The sequence below is a fragment of the Micropterus salmoides genome, unplaced genomic scaffold, assembly GCF_014851395.1.
Source record: "Micropterus salmoides isolate LMB-PRFRI ecotype aquatic unplaced genomic scaffold, ASM1485139v1 Ms_hic_scaffold_6, whole genome shotgun sequence".
Lineage (NCBI taxonomy): Eukaryota > Metazoa > Chordata > Actinopteri > Centrarchiformes > Centrarchidae > Micropterus > Micropterus salmoides.
This window is the reverse complement of record NW_024044348.1, coordinates 16,579,043-16,596,873: the sequence shown is the minus strand read 5'-3', so window position 1 is coordinate 16,596,873 and position 17,831 is coordinate 16,579,043. Positions and strand designations below refer to the sequence as shown.

The 17,831-nt window shown below is 40.7% G+C and overlaps 1 protein-coding gene across 3 annotated transcripts in view; it reads right to left on the bottom strand.

Moving 5' to 3' along the window:
• acsf3 (acyl-CoA synthetase family member 3) overlaps positions 1 to 17,831 on the bottom strand; it is a 52,433-nt gene that overhangs the window by 13,933 nt on the left and 20,669 nt on the right. For 2 of the 3 annotated variants that reach the window (XR_005442179.1, XR_005442180.1), the window contains exons 8-12: positions 9,858 to 9,992; positions 9,236 to 9,347; positions 6,775 to 6,922; positions 6,631 to 6,730; positions 3,935 to 4,068 (exon numbers count right to left, since the gene is read on the bottom strand). Coding sequence is in view for 1 of the 3 variants with exons in the window: in XM_038700856.1 (XP_038556784.1) it covers positions 6,808 to 6,922; positions 9,236 to 9,347; positions 9,858 to 9,992 (362 nt within the window). In the remaining 2 variants the exon portion in view is untranslated. Of the gene's footprint in view, positions 1 to 3,934; positions 4,069 to 5,669; positions 6,731 to 6,774; positions 6,923 to 9,235; positions 9,348 to 9,857; positions 9,993 to 17,831 lie in introns of those variants that run through there. The other variant, XM_038700856.1, reaches the window with a different exon arrangement.

Below are 17,831 nucleotides of genomic sequence, written 5' to 3'. Positions count from 1 at the left end.
ACCTTTTATTGTCATTTCTTCATGTTTCTTCATACATAAAAAAACGAAATACTGTTACCTAAAATAAAAACAATATCAATAATAATAATATGTTATAATCCAAAATAAATTGATAATGAAAATGACCACTGCAGCCCTACGCACATCTTTCTTTATATCAATTCAGAAACAGATAAGTGTGTCAGTCCTCTTCCCGTTGTCTGCTAGACTTGCATAACCTCGCCCCCCTTTCCTCCTCCCAGTCCTTTTTGCTCAGCGGTCTAACACACTCTAGTGGCATGTGGGACACCCTGGTTCAATACACCCTCCCTCACGCACTCCGCCCATCAGTCAGATTCTAGGCACAGATACCTGCTGGGAAAACCAATCTATATCTGGACGAATGGAGGAGGAGAAGCGAGGCCAGATCAATGTACAGATATTGATACACGCAGCCATGCAAGGAGACTACACTCCTTCTGAGCTCATTCTCTCTCTCACCGAAAAGATTAGAAATCGAGATGAACTGCTGAGTAAGGTGTGTGTGTAGATGACAAAAGAGACACTGTAACTCACTGGCAGATACTACAGATAGAGCGGGGAGAAAGAGGAGAAGGAGGGAGTGGAGATACGTAGGAGAGACACAGATTACCACCACAGAGCTCAGTAATGGTGTGAGGGCAGCACGTCAATAATAAATACCTCCCATTACACCACGGTGGACTGCTGCAGCAGCCTGTACCGCACGACACCTGCTGCTCCCTCATCTACCCCAAATTATACTGATGCTCTCACACTGAGCTTCTGTGGACTACAACACGCAGCATCAAACACAGAGATATACAGCACAGCTATGCACAAACACATGCATAAAATCACTGAAGTCATTTCCCAGCACAGTACAGAGGTTGAGCGTCTGGGTTTGATCCCCTCTGACGACTCCCTATTGGGGTCTGGAGTTTTTTTTTTAAGGCTCTCTCCCCTCTCTTCAAAGAGACGAGGCTTGACATCCAGGTGTTTTATAGTATTTGTGGCTCTGATCATCCATCAGGCCGATCGATCACTCTCCCAGCAGCTTTTATTAATGATCTTGTCAGCCAGCCCGCTCTCGGGTGCAGCCGCTTGTCCAGAATGATAGATCATTACCTAGTCTGCCTGCTATTTATTCTCTCATGACCTTGTCTCTCTCCATTGTTGAGTGGGCCGAGTTATGAGAGCTAGAACATGATAATTCACTATTGATTCTGTATTTTCTTTCTCAAAAAGTTTATTTATTTTTTTGCTGTATTCAACTGCAAAGACAAGACAGACCGCAGCAGAAAATGTAATAAAAGTGTAAATAAGTAAAAGTGGAGAAGTACAGATGTGTTTTAGCAACAAAATGTACTTACAGTATAAAAAGTACTCATCATGCAGAATGGTCACTTATTAATACCTTTGGATCATTATGACTGATGTATTAATATGTAAGCGGTAGATGATTGAGGTGGAGCAAATTGTAACTACTTTCTATACTGTTGGGTAGTTTAATCTTTAACATTGCAACATATATAGCTGGCCATATAAAATCTTAATCTAAAAAGTAACTACTTGCTTTAGGTGCCAGATGAATGTAGTGGAGAAGTATAATGTAGCATAAAATGGAAAGGCACAAGTAAAGTACAAGTAATTGGAGTAATTGGATAAAACAAGCAAACTGTACTTTCCACCACTGGATACAACAGTGGCACACCAGAGCTCCATCAATTCGTATATATGCAGAATAACTTGACATGTCATCACCTATATCGTTAAAAACATGTTGCAGAACATCATAGACAATGAGACAAATGCAATTAATGTAGATAGGAATGCGGGACTGCAAAAGAGAGTGATGTAGAGAGAAATTGGAAAAAAGGTCAACAGACAAAAAGACAAAGAGAAAACAGAGGGCGACTCAGCAGGAGTTTCACAGGAACAAAGCCCGAGGCAGAGCCAGTGATGTGCAAGCAACTTTAGAATAAACATGAGCTCCATGTAAACAACAACCTGCCACTACAAGCATCGGTTACGCACCCACACAGACCTGGTGGGGTTCTGGATTCACTGATGTGTGTGTTTGTATGTGTGTGTGTGTATGTGTACTGTATACTCAGGGTGTCCCTGGGGCTGAAGAGCCTTGCTTGTCATCCTCCCATCACTCCTCTGTCTACCCACTTACATCCATAACGCCTGTCGCGTTGATCAAGTAGTTGCAGAACCAAAGCTTTTTGTGATTGTCAAAAGTGTACACATGTGAATGTTTGACTGCATAATTGTAGCCTGATATTCTGTTTTCTGTGTCTGTGGTGTACAACAAACCAGTGTTGTATGAATTCAGTTCTGCTATGAATTGGGAGGCTGCTGTATTTCTTTGGCTCATTACTTCAGTCTGACCTGTTTATTATGCAGTCAGTGTTCAAAGAGAAGAGGGAGGATGTTAGTTATTGCATATCAGGCACAACGTGGTGAAGCCCCTGAGTACAATTCTGAATTGCTGTGTCCATATAATAACCTAAGACTCTCAGTGTCTCATTGATTTTCCCTGGGCTTGACCTACAATGAAGGGAGACTGCAATCTTTGGAATAGTTTACTACTTACTGTTAGATAATCCTATTTAAATTATATTGATATTTTTTAAAAACATAGTTACACTTGGGATATAAGGTTATTTGCTTTCTTGCTGGGAGTCTGATGTGGAGAAGATTGATACCACACCTCTGTGTCTCTGCAGTAAATAAGAAGCTACAGGCATGAATGTTAACTTAGCTTAGCATTAATACTGGAAACAGGGAAATCTGGCTCTATCCAAAAGAAACAAAATCTGTTTACTAGCATTTCTAAAGCTTACTAATTTACATCAAGTTTGTTTAATTCGTACAAACACTGAAATGTAAAAACTTCACATTGTTGTTTTCAGAGGGGTTATGTGCTGAATTTAGCTTGACATGACCCAATGTGAATTAGTCTGGAATCTCTCATTCATTCACTTGTTCATTTTTGATCTCTAAGGGGTATTATCATGCACAGACCAAAATTGGATAAACCTACAACCAATCAGAGCAACAAAACGTGTAATGCAGCGCTGAGCAACGGGAAAATGTAAACAGACTACAGCATGCAGAGATGAGTGTAGCATCCATATGTCTATTTTTGCCATAAGAATCCAGAGGTCCAGTTCGTTTAACACTGAAACGATAGCAGATTCAACAGAATGTTCCACATCAGTGGCAGCCATCTTTGTTGTTTGTGAAAATGCCTCAGCGGCGCTCCTCTGTACAGTTATCATATCAAAACCACCACATATTAGATAAATGGTTGTGATCGGCCTGGTCGACTGGAAATATGTCTGACTGGGAGGGGGACCAAATTTGCTCTGCTAGCAAAGCAAATGCAACATGAGCTTGTAGATTTGTCGGTTTCCCTTTGCTGTTGCTTTGCCTGACCATTTCTGGGCCATGACTTCAGTGAGACTCTGCTCATTGCGTGGCAACCTCATAGTAACGTCTAGGCTGGCTGTTTCCAGTATTTATGCTAAGCTAAGCACCTGGCTCTAACGTCACATTTAATGCATAGACACAAGAGTGGTGTCAATCTTCTCATTTAACTCTTGGTAAGAAAGCAAATAAGCCTATTTCCCAAAATGTTACTTCTGTTTTAATTCCATTTTGTGCTTGTGCCTTGTTTTATGCTTAAAGACTAACTCCACACCATTCTTGAAACTTGAATGTGTTGTGAGACACCCTGAAATACACTTCCACATAACAAGATGATAGCAAGATGAGAGGTTAAACTACTGGAGGTCAGCTGGTGTTAAGTTGCTTTTCAATTGCTTTCTTAACCACTTTGTAACTTTTGTCTATAACATTTCTTTTTCAGTAAATCTTTCACATATACTTTCTTAAATTAAATTATGATTTCTTTCTTCTTTCATACCTGTCTTTGTGTCCTTTGTTCTGTTTATAACGACTTGACTGACTGCCCATGGGTCTCTTTCAGTCCTGTGGTGAAGTTGCAAACTGTCAAGCATTTCTGTCTGCCTTCAACCAGGTCTATGCTGGGATATGATTCTGAAAAGTGGGTAGAGAAAATGAATCAATGATTGAATGAACTGGCATTCAATCAGTGTGCTCGATGTAATAAAAAATATCTCTTTGAAATGTAATACTGTTTCAATTCTTTGTTAGCTTGTGATGCCAGCTGGTTCCTTTTATAACCTAATGTGTCTATCGTCTGACAAGGAAACTAAATTAAATATCACCTTGCAGGCAGGCTTACATTAAACATGTGACAAAGTAAAAAGACACCAAAACAACATGACAATATAAACTCTCTTGTTGTCTTTTTTTTTTAACATCACCTGCTTCTTTTACACCTTTGCCATTCTACCCAAACTTTCCATGTGTCTCGAACACATAAACAACCTCGCCGGTGTCCCCCATAACCCACCCTCAAGGACCCTGGGGCCCAATAAGCAGCCATCTGCAGACAACCTCTTCCACCACGCTCCAGCAAACACAGGCAGGGAGTGTTTGAATGTATGTGTGTGTTTGAGAGAGACAGAGAGGGAGGTGGATGTAGTTCAAGGGCACGAGCACTCCATCAAGCACGAGTCCAGGGAATATCCACCAACTTCCCCTCCCCCTTGTGTGCACCAGGGAGGCACTGGAACCTGTCCTGAGTGCCCCCCTAAACACACACACCTACAGTGGAGTATATCTATTACTGCACACCAGTTCTATATTCTTCAGTTCTGATTTTAGCCCTCAGATGCTAGCTGCAGCCTCAGCGTGGCAGCCCCAGCCTTCCTGCGTGGCCCTGGCCAACTCCCAGCTCTGGCGTGGGTGGTTGGGCAGAGTGGCGGGGGGATTTGGGGGCACTGAAGCTGTCCTCTGGTGCTCTTCCAGCCCTGCCTGCTCATCCATCCTGGCCTGCCAGCCCACAGATCGATAGCTCTGCTCTCTTAATCAGGTCTCTGGTGACTGTGGGCGGACGAGTGTATGTATGTGTGTATGTGCGGACAGGAGGTTGTATCAGCTGGGGGTTGCACTTGTGTTTCTTTCCATCTCTACTCTCTGGCTGTTCATCAGGACTGTTTATTTCAACCGTATTTTAGTGCCTCATTCTCTCTTTCCTTTTCTTCTTTATCTCCAAATCCTTTGCATATCACTTGTTCAAAACCCTACACTGACATTTTCCAAATCTTCATTTCTTTCATCCCCCTCTCCTCTATCAACTTTCTCTAGCCAGCTCTTGTTAAGAGTCCAATCTCTCAGTCCTGCTTTATATTTTTTCTCCTCTCTCTGCCTTTTCTTTCATCTCTTCTTGCACTCTCTGCCTATTCTGGCAGCACGCCAAGGCTCATTCAGAAGGAGTCTCACAGTCAAGTTGGTCCCGGTGCCACTGCAATCTATTCTGACTTGTGATAAAGACAGAAGAGGCAAAGTATTGGAGAAATGGAGATGAGAAAGGATGAGAGGTGAGAAGAGTGTGCGGAGCGAGAAGGTTAGTCAGATGGAGTGCGGGGCACCCAGCTGTGGTGTTGTGCCTTGCTAGAGAATCCGCCTTCAGGCTCTCATAACACCTGTGTAACCACAGCTGCACAGGCACACAAACGCAGAGAAAACAACTGTAATAACTAAGTATTGTATGAAAAAGTAGAAAACAAAAATAAATTCATAACACTTTGTAATTCAAAATTTATAAAACATTAAAATTTTCAGATAAACATGATCTGTAATTACAAGAGCATCAGTCTGTGTCCAATGCTAAGAACCTAATATTAACAGGGTTTTTTTCACCAATCATATTTCATTTAAGTTTATCATGTCTCCTGTTCTACCACCACATTGGCTTTTTATTTAGTTTGGGTGTAATTAATCATGATTCTCAATTCTACTACCAAAATTGTTCTTCAGTATTCTCTGATCACACCATTTTCACCAATAAAACATCAAAATATACCAATAAGAGTACTGAAAGCACTCCGTACCAATAGGTACCACTGCGTTTAAGTACATTTAGTCGAACAGTTGAACATCATGCTTATGGTATGTGTAATTATTCACCAGGCGCCAAAGCAGACTAAATTAGCTGTTCCTTGCATTACATTGTGGGGCAACAGTGTCCATAAAGAGCAGACACAATAATCAAGTGTTTTTAGTGTGCATACTGACTGTTTTGAGCATACTTAATTTTGTAATATTTTTGTATGAAAATCCTACCTACACTAAACTTGCAAAGAATTCAGAATACAGTATGTATATACTACAATAATAATAACATGAACCTGGGACACTGCTACAATTGCAAACCCTAGAAAAGTGGGTTGTAGTCAGTTGCATATGAATAAACAGTACTTGAAAACATGTTACATATTGTATGTCTGTCACATCCATGTTGGTTAGTTTCAATTTTAACAACAATTTTTGAAGTCACTTCAGATAATTTGGACTTTTTCTTGATACATTCAGTTGCAATTTGGGCACACATGTCTCAGAAACAAATACAAATCAAAGGGGTATTTTCCAGACCCCTATTACATAGTAATTTATAACAAATGCTTGGCATAATTGGCAATCATTGTAATAGAATTACTTTTGTGGCAGTGTTTGTAGTTGTGATTAAGTTACCTCAGAGGTTATGTCATTTTCCATGAGGTGTTTTTATCCATTACTCTGTATTTCCTCTGTCCTAAGGACCAGATGGGGACAGGCAGGAAGTGACATACACCTGAAGTTCTTTACCCAGGAACCTGAAGTTCTTTACCCAGGAACCTGTATGTTGTCACACATATCAAAGCGGTCCAGTCATGGGAAGAAGTGTCGCAGGAGGTCCTTCTTGTTGACCTTGCCCATCTGATTCCTTGGCACCTCCTCCACCAGCACCAGGCCTGTGGGGATGGTGTAAGGTGCCATGTGCTCCCTGCAATAAACACTGATGTTAATACACTTAGGACTGTTTACTAACCGTAAACAAAGACTCAACTTAGACAGGCATGTACAAGAACACACACAACACTGATCAATGTACACACATGAATGGGAATATGTGCACGCACACATATGCAACAAAAAAAACCAAAACAAAAGCAGAAAACAATTGGAAAACAAAAGCTAGCCCTGTGGCAGAGCAGTCGAGATAAGGAAAGAAATGTCCTTCATACACTCTGCAGCTCTCCTCCCTAATATCCACAAACGCCTTCCAGACACAGACAATTCCCTTCGTACAAAACAATATAATCACTGTGAGATGAAATAAAAAAAAATAATAATAAAAGGAAAAACAGAAGGCTTGGATAATTAAAAGTGTTTTATTTTCTCCGTTTTGAGTGCATGGTTGTTACGTCAAGTCTTGAAGCCCGGAGCTTTTCTATTATCTTCTAACCTAGTTTGTTTGTTTGGGCCCGAGTGTGTGTGTGTTTGTGAGTGTGTGAGAGTTGCTGTGTGGTGCAAGTGAGCATAATGACTCATACTGCTGCCATCAAACACTCCTTTCAGCAGATGTCTCCGTCTCTCTGACTCAGTGAGTAAAGTGTGAGTGAGTATATGTGCATACATACATGTCTCTGTAATGGGGCTTGATCGTGTCACCAATTTCTCCGGGGCAGTGTGTTTGTGCATGAGTGTGTGTGTGTTCAACGCACTGTGGGGCGCAGAGGGTGTGATAGAGATTTGGACTGACAGCTGAAGCCAGGGCACTGAAGAGTGAGCATCCATCTACTTGTTTATGTCTCATTTTATCTCCCTCTCTCTCCCCTTCACCCTGGCCTCAGTGGGCTGTGTGCTGGCACTGTCTGTCCACTAGCAGCACCCGTGGCTTCAAACACTGTGTGTGTAAGAGAGAGTGTGTGTGTGTTAACCTGGGTCACAGGCAGCAGTAGTAATCCACCACGCTGGACCAACAGGCCACAGCAGTAGGATCTAACACCCCCACACCATATGGAGCCCACAGCCCTGACACACACACACACACACACACACACACACAAAATGTATTCAGAGAATTTAGAGATGTGAATAAATGATAGTGGTGGGCAGTAGAAAGATAGTGTAGAAGAAAAAAACAGATGGTGGGAAATTAAGAAAAAGTGTACAAATGAGTTAGACAAAATCTTATGTAGAGGATGAGTAAAGCAGGAGGAAAATAAAAAAACAAGAGGAGAGTCATTTTGCCTTCAGTCACTCCAAAGCGACGGGCTTCATGTCACCACCAACTGTCTGCGCTAGACAAAATAAACTCTACATATGGAAAGAGAACAAAAAAAAGCTTTTAGCATGTAAGACAAAGCCCTCCGTACCAATCATTTGTTCGCTTTCTCCACATCTTTCTCTTTTTCATCTCCTGTCTTTCCTTCAGCTCCCCTCATTAGTCCATCTCTGGCCTCTCCTTCTCTCACATCCCTTCGTATTGATTGGAAGACTTCAGGGCCGGTCACTGGGGATATGTGTGCTGAACTGCTTGGAGAGCTGCAGAGTCTGCATTAGGAGCCTTCATTTGTTTACCACAGGACTGACAAAGAGCTTCTTCTTGAATCACCGTAATAAGATTTAACCAAGACAGGGTCAGCACTCCTTTGCAATAATGGGAAATGGTGCTCTTCTCTGTGCTTTGTTTTTAGTGGATTCAGGTTTGGTGGATTGGTTGTCAAGTTCACTGGTGGTACAGGTTGGAGTCTACCTGCCGCCACAAAGCTTATAATACTATCAGAAAGAATTTTATAACCCAAGAACGTAAACAGTACAACTACGACGTTGACATTGCAAATAAACTCTACCTATACCAAGAGGGTGAACTTGCATGTACTTAACTGTTGAATGTAGTGCATTGTTGGCTGACATTGCATTGTGATATGTCAAAAGGTGTGCCAGGTTAATTTTTTTTGCTGGGAAACCCTGCACCTTTTTTGACTGCACTTGAAATGAATGACAGGGCAGCGTTTTTTTTTTTTAATACAGCGGTGCTGGTTTATACCCATGTGTTTGTAAGCATCTTCCCTATTTTAGTTCCCACGAGCACAAAACTGAAATCCTATCCACAGCTATTTATCGGTTGCTAACCCTGTAGCCTACACTCCACAGAGGAGAAAATGATAACATGCCTATAAAACTGTGGCATGAATTGAGCATCATTCCCAAAGCAAGTTTACACAAGACAATGCTCAAATTTCTTTAGAGAGCCAACCAACAGGCAGTGTCTACAAAACTCAACAAAACAAAACTCTGACAGTCACAGTACCTTGCCCAGGTCTTCAACTCTGGCAGGGTCATACTTTTCCCCTTCTTCAGCAGCACCACTGCAGTGACTTTCTGACCCCATGTGGCATCTGGGGCCCCAATCACAGCCACATCTGTAAGGTTAAAATTACACAAAGACAGACATGATAAGTTTCAACTGTTCAAATAATTTCATCTTGCAGTGCAATGCTTTAGACACTGTAACTTTTGTGCTGGCTCTGTATTTCTGCGCATTGATTTTAAAACGGATCAATGACTGGGGTTAAAAGTGCTGACTCTTATTTTTAATTAGAGGGTTTTTACATACATATCAGAAAAACAGTGTGGTATGTTTTTTCTAAATGGTCTATTAAATCTAGGGGACAGTGAAGACCATTCCACTGTTTAGTTGTTTGTATGTTCAGGATCACTGTCCTATTTCATTGTCTCAAATTGGGGGATAATATACTGCATAAAAAGAGCTATAGTGTTTACGTAATATTAATGTAAATGCTCTGAAATTCCATGACACTTTACCCTGAAAGTCATTTAATTTCACATCCAATGTGTAACAGAAAAGAGCCAAAACAATGAAAAATGCTTTCTTGTCCTTCTTAAATACTAAACCTGTACATCACTCTTACCTATGATGTCTGGATGAGCCAGTAGGTGACGCTCCACCTCGAGTGCACTGATCTTGTAGCCACCACTCTTGATAATGTCAACACTGCTGCGGCCCATGATCCAGTACACACCATCTTTAAAGACAGCTGTGTCTCCTAAAAGACACAAGGAGACAGGCAGCACAAATCCAGTCAGAAAGTGTTATGGTCCATATATATTTTTTATTTTATTTATTTGTATATTTCTTTATTTAAGAGCAGGTTAGAAAATGGATGGATTGATTGAAAAAAAATCTGTGAACTGGCATTGGTGTTTTTGTAATTTCATACAAAACTAAGAGTCTACAGCCTTGCCAGTGACTGTGTGACTGAGGCTGTAGTTAGACTCTGTACTTTGAGTTAAATGTGAATGTCAGCATGCTGCAATGGCATTAGGGTAAGACACCTGCTGGTGGCGCTACAGGAAAGGTCTGTGAATCACCAAAGTCATTAGGATTCATATTCTGGGCACCATGGATATCTGTACCAATTATCACAGTGATCCATCCAATAGTTGTTGAGATATTTCAGTCCGGACCAAAGTGGTGGACCAAATGCGGACTTTGCCATACATAGAGATGCTGCTAGCATGGCAAACACTGAAGTTTGACCATTTACTTACTGGCATAATCATCAATTTATTAGCTTGTTCTACTAACTTGTATATTTTCTTTCATTGCTTGAAGCATATTCTGAGCGGTGCTTGCCACGAGACAACCTAACCTAACATTCATATTACATATTATATATTTATGACTAGATACAAGGACTCCAAAGAGGTTTACAATTTTGCCTCTCATTTACCCATTTATACATGGCAAACTACCATGCATGGAGCAATTGGGGTTCAGTGTCTTGCCCAAGGACACTTCGACATATGGACAGGAGCAGCTGGGGATTGAACTGCAAACACTACGATCAGTGGACGACCCACTCTCTCTCCTGAGCCACAGCCACCCTGGCAAGCAGGCGTGTGTTCAAGACAGAGCGCAGTGGATGGATGAGTCCTCCACACACAAAGACGTAGGTGTCTGGGGGACAGGTGTGGGGGAGGATGAGTACAGTATGTGGGAAGAGGGGCTCAGCTGGGCCTGGGGATGACGAGCAGAGGAAATGGGTCAGTATGGATGAGTGGAGGGAGACGGGGGGGGAGAAAAATGGACAGAGGAGGAAAGGAGCGGAGAGGAGAAAAGAAGGAACAGGAAGGTGTCCTTTTGGATTATTACAGGTGGTGCGTCCACAGCTGAGACCGAGAAGGGAATGGATGTGTGTGTGTGAGTGTGCGAGACACTGTGATGAGGTTAAGCCGTAGTTAAGGTTGGACGGTTGAATAAAGGTGGTGGCTGAGAGGTCAACAATGGTCAGGGATAGGGATAGGCAGTAGCTACACTACCACTGAGGACACGGAGGATAATTCATTCAGGATTCATTTGTGGGTTTAATGAACTCAGGAGAAGTTAACTTTCCACAATTACAAGTTTTACGGCTAATTTGTCAATATTCTTAAATATGACAGTTTTTATATGTGGAATCTTATTTAATTATAGAGACAAGATGTTGGTTACAAACCCTTTTCAGACATACAAGACAGTTTTTGTAATATATATTTTTTACATCAAACAATACCTTTAAATTTCATTAAATAAATACATATAATGTAATGTAAAAATATTTAGTAAATTAAACAGACTGGTTTTGGCTGGTATTTATAAAGCAATATTTTGACATTTTTTGATTTACTGTAAAACTTCAATTAATCGCACAGGCATTTATTTGCTTCAATCACAGAACTCAACCTGCCTATATTTGCTCAATAAAGACAAAGAAATACTATCAAATTGTTTATTTAAACCAGTAGGAATATTGTATAAATTTTAGGCTATTAATCAACGTATCAAACGTATCTCGGCTTTAAATTTAAGTTTCACGGTACGCTTTTTCACTTTCTTGCTGAGAGTTAGATGTTTTTGTGTGTAATGGTGATTGCATTTGTATTTGTTTCCCTCATGGGGTGGGGTGGGGGAGGAAAGTATTTTTGACCTATCAGAGCACTTTGATTTGTAAAATTGTATAAAAGAATAACTTTTATACAATTTTAATAAAGTAATAAAGAATTACTCTTCGGTTTTTGTACAGATTAAACAATTCCTGTTGCTTCATTTAGAACAGACAGATATGTGAGTGGTATCTATCTTCTCATGGTTGTTGTCTTGCCAACCATCCACAGAAAGTGGTTCAGAAGCATCAGCCAGTGAACCGTGGACAGGTGTTCTGTCAGGTTTGTGAATCAGCAGCTGTAACACTTGGGCTGGTAGCAGTGAGTTGGTGAGGTAACTAGCCTAATATGTATTGCTGGCAATCGAGCTAATGTTAGCTCACTAGTACACTTTAGACTCATTTCCTGCCTTGCCCTGCTAGGAATATTTCCAGGTTACGCTGTGCGTTTTTGCAGACTCTGCAGCAGGTCTACAAGTCTACACCTCAAATACGAAATCAATACAACAAAACAACCGGCCCTGTCTTACCGGGAATCAACCGGGAATCAACAAGATGAAGAATTCTAGGAGAAGAATCATATTTTGATGGAAGTCTGTTTATACTGCCATCTTCCATCTGTCCTTTACTACATTATTTAATTATTGCCATTGTATCCCTCTGTCAATCTTACTCTTACTTTTTCATCTTCTCCTTTAGTGTGAGCCAAACACACACAACTATTTTTGTTTGTTTGTTTTTTTTCTCAGTCTCATCCTTGTCCTCCATTTTTTCTCACTAGCTCTGGAGCATCTCTCATCACATCTCCTGTTTCCTTCTCTCCACCTATCTTCCCGTCTCTTCTTCCCCCTCTTGCCTCTCCGCTTCAGCATCAATAGAGGGCCCATCTGTTCCCATACATCACGCACTTCATTTCAGTTTATTAGCTGGGATAAATCATAAATATTTCATTATACATCACGGGCGGCTGTCGCCTGCACACCGACAATTTATCACCGCTGCCCTCTCTGCCGGCTTGCCACGGCCGCTATAAGCTTTCCAGTCTATTAAACAAGATTGATACAGTGTGTAAATTTAGATATTGGGAATTTCTTCACAGACCACTGCTCCGCACTGATAGGCCAGGGTAACAGAGGAGGGGAGAAGAGGGAGAGGGGCTAGGGAGCAGAGGGGGGGAGTAGCGGAGCTTGGTTGGGTGTTAACACCACTAACAGGGTAGTTACAGTATCCCCTACTCTCCTCCTCTTTTAAAAGAAAATAAAGAGTAGGAATAATATGGTTAAAGCCATGTCACTCTCGTCTTGGGCTGAAAATAAAAATACCATGAAATTTGTCCATTTGGCTGCAAATGTTTAAGCGTGGAAGAAGGAAACGGCATTTATGAGGCAATGTTTGACAAAGGGGTTGAAAAGAAACACTCAGACAACATACTTGTATTGAGTTTGAAGCACTTATACAGGACTCTTTGACCTTGTCTCTTTGAGGAGGAGGAAATGACGAGGGATAGAACAGCATGTTTGAAGAGAGGCACAAGTGGGAATAGTGATTGGAGAACACAGACTGATAAAAGAGGGAAGAAGGGCGGGAGAGAGATTGTTGGGAACTGTGTTACTAGGACACACACACACAGACACACACACTCAAGCTTATACACATACGTACTATATGTACACAAAGTACATACATACACACACCCGCACACAAACACTACTTCAGGCATCAGAGACTCTCAGAGACATTATGTGTTATGGCATTGGAGGCAGATATGGCCGAATGGCTTTCTTAATTAAAACGATAAGAAGCCTAATTGCACTGGGCTTTCATCTCATTCTGAGGCATTAAAGAAAGTGAAGGCACACAGTGTGGAAAAAAATAAAATAAAAACAGATCAAGAATTTAACCGGAGGATGGAGGGCAGAGAAAACTTCCATAATGATTTTCAGAAAACAAAAAAGGACATTAGTTGGATCTGCAGAAAAGTTCATTCTGTTACAGCGTAATTGAAATTCAGAAAATCAACGCTTAATTACTTCAAGCCATTAATTATCATTTTCTTAACAGCATTGTGCACAGAAGTGTATTATCAACATTTTTGTTTTATTCCAGCAACAGCATTTTTTCAGAGTAATACAAAATTGCCTTAAGAGGAATTCTTGCTGGAGTGTGACATTTTACCAGAAGTCTGTTGATTGGCCTTCATTCATGCTTTCATCTTTTGTTTCTCAAGACTACTACATAGACATAAGACATATTTAAAACTCTCTATCTTAAGACTACATGTGATGTGCTCAGGTTGGAGCTTTAATTCAGCCCACGCAGACAGACAGGTAAGAACCTCCTGGCTGTATTAGAATGGAGGCTGGGCCCATAAAAAAACTGTTTTTCTCTCTTCCAGAGTGTCCACTCAACAAACTCTTAGAACTAGCAGGGCAGCGGTACGGCCCCTGTGCTGCTTCCATGCCAGGTACTGTGCCATTTATATTACCTCCGAAAATGTGAACTATGATTTGGTTCAAAAAGCAGCTACAGGCTATTATTATCATTCTTTCATTAATTGCTGTCATTAGTGTCCTGCGTTCTAAATTAAATTTCTGATTGGGTGCACACGTGTTCCTTTACAAAAGAAATGTAACTGTAGAGGACTTAGTCCACAAAACTATTCAAAATTACACAGGCACACAGACACACATAGTCTGGACATTAGACTTAGACAAAAAGTGCGTGGAAGAAAAGGGCAGTGTGACATATGAAAAAGGCCAACATCACAAAAACACTTCAGCCAGTCTGCCTCTAGCATCGCTGCTAGAGGTGTCAGGGAAGGAGCGAGACAACTCAAAATGCACAAAAACTGTTTCTGTGGAGATGACAGAAGTCACCCATTAGTTTGTCGCAACCTTCCAGCCCCATAACAGATTTCTGCTGTTATTGAACTAGACAGAAAAAAAACGTTATGAGTGTTTGTAATTGAATGTGAATTGAGTCCGACCTTGATCTAAAGTACCATGTACTTGTTTTTGTGTGCACACCCCACTCAACCCTGGAGATGTGGCTGGCATGTAGCCTCCTGTAAAGTGCACTTTGAGCAATAAAATGAAAACACATCTACATTCACATTATTATCTCATTCTGACTTTGACTTACTGCACACTCAAACTCAGACTGCAGCAGTTTTAAAAAGGAAGAAACACACTTTCATCCATGAATAGGATGTGGCTAAAAAAATCCTATTCCAGGGAGTCAAGTGGGTGTCTTTAATAAATATGAGCTTCTACATTATAAAAATACATGCCTCACTCTGAAACCCACATATCTATGATTCCGATCACTGTTATGAGGAAATAAGAAATCTGCGTGACCAATAAATGTTAAGTACTTGTACATCAAAGAGGCTCTGCCATAAATTACTGACATTTTTAAGTAAGCTATTTTAAACGCTTCACAAATGAACAAAGAAGATGTGTCCTTTCCTAATTCTGACAACATGACAATTCCAAGTCGAGCCAAATCTCTAAAAATAAACAACACAAACAAGTCTCAAAAAAACAAGTCTACAGCAGTGAGTGATTTACACTCCATCTCTTAGCTTGTTGTATAACTGTTGTGAAACCAGGTTCTAGTCTAATGTTTAAGGTAATCGCAAACCATAAATTCAGAGTCACCTGGCTGTCCTCATAGCGTGTAGTCAACAACAATATCTAACTAAGTACATCTAAGTCCTGTACTTAAGTACAAACTTGAGGTACTTTTTCTTCTCATACCACTTTCTGTTTCTCTACAATTCAAAGTGAAAAACATATGAAAATGTACAGCCGAAACGATCTGTTGATTAATTGATTGACAAAATGAACTATTCTGATAATGATTTTTTATGAAAAAACATTTCATAGTTTCAACTTCACATATATGTTTTAATAATTTTCAGGTTTAGACTGTTGGTTGAACAAGACGAACACTGTGAAAGTCTCTTTATTTTCTGAAATTTTACAAACAGTCATTCAAGCAAATTGATTAATCAAAAAAATAAATAGGAGATTAATTTATAAGGAAAATAATTAGTTGCAGCTTTATATAAAACAGTTCAAATTAGCTCCACCTCAACCAACTACAAAAGTAAAAAATGCTGCTTTTACATCAATACATTAGTAATAATAATGTTAAGATATATAATAATGTAACAATCACATGAGACATTTCCCGATTATACTTGAACACTTACTTACGCAACATTATCAATGCAGGACTTTACACTATGTATTTTTACAGAGTGGTATTAGTAGTTTTACTTAAATGATCTGAATACTTCCTTCACCACTGGTAGTCAACATGTTGTAAAGGTGATATTTGTACATCTTTAGCTAACCTCTCTTTGACCTGGTACTGTATGTGCTGTCTTCACAATTGACAGTCACCACTAAGTCAAGAATAGTACTTGGAGCTGACCCGTTACAGTTCTTGTGGCTGTTGCATTAGCTGTGTAGGCAATAACTGTATTTTAATCTTTGAATAGGTGCACTTAAGCGACAGAACACACCATCTCTGCACACACCTCTGGCATGGCGACGCAAACATTTTAAAACCCACTGAACAGTCTAAAAAATTACCTATCATCGACCAAAACTCAGAAGTGTTTTTCCTTCAGAGAAGTGGACATTTTAGAGATACTATTTGACAGCCATGTAGTGTTTATACGTACATGTCTCTGCACTAGCATCGCCCAAGTGTTTAAAGCGAGCCTGGTGAGGAGATGCTTCTCTGTGAGTGGAGTCACAGTCTTTCACCACATTCAGCACAACCTAAACTCTCACACTGCAGGTTAAAGCTGAGTGCCCTCCATCACTGTGGAGAGGACAGCCTTATCTGCACAAAGATGAGAGAGGTCTAAATGTGAGTCGTGCCTCTTCTCAGAGCGACTGTAAACACTTAGCATATATGAATATTAATGTTCCACATTTAAGCCCCGGTGACTAGATGGAAGAGTTAATGAGGATAAATAACAGACAGCCAAGCAGTGAAATCTCAGCTCTGACATTATTTATCATCCTTAACTTTTGTCACAGCTCCTTTTTTTTGCAATTAATATCGTACAAGAAAGCACTTTGCACTTGGATGAGTGATCTAATTTGTTTAATATAATGCAATTAAAGGAGCTTGAATTGCTTTATGTTAATGTTACTGATTATATTCCTTGCTGGGTTGCCTCTCCACCAGCAGATAACAAGCTGAACTTGAGGATTGATGTCTGTCTCAGATCTGCCATGCTCATCAAGCACACCACTTAACTGCCGTTTACATGCCCCTACTCTGCACTGAATCACACAAATCTGATAGTCAGCCAAGACACATCAACTCCAGAAAACAACAGTCAACTATAAAGCCCAAACGCTAATTTCAAAACTCAGATTAGTTTTGCTTTTGGCACTTTTGAAATCACAGTACCTCTCGTCACTTTGCCTTCTACCTGAGCAGATGAATGAATGAGGGAAGAAGGGAAGCAAAGAAGGAAGGGTAAATAGAACACCTGGAGTAGTGGCTCACACGAAGCAGGGTTTAACTACATTTACCAGCAACTGGTGTAAATTAAAACCAGGACCACCATGCATGGACACCTCACTGTAAATGTTAAAGGGATGGGTGGCATGAACAACTTGGTGGATCCCACAGGGAGCTCTGACATTGGAGTTAGGAGGACACAGTGTGACTTGGGGTGAAATATGACATTGGGAACACAGGACACAGGGAAGAGGAGAGTGCAGCTGGGAGCAAAAGGCCCACGCACAAATTACTACTGATGGCTCTGCAGGATATGAGCCCACGCTTCTGTCTGTCTGTCTGTCTGTCTGTGGAGAGAATTTACCCCGCAGACCTGAAGCTCACCTTTACAGCTGGGGTTACTCTCTCAGTTGCACACAAGCACACACAGACAGACAGACAGACAGACAGACAGACAGACAGACAGACAGA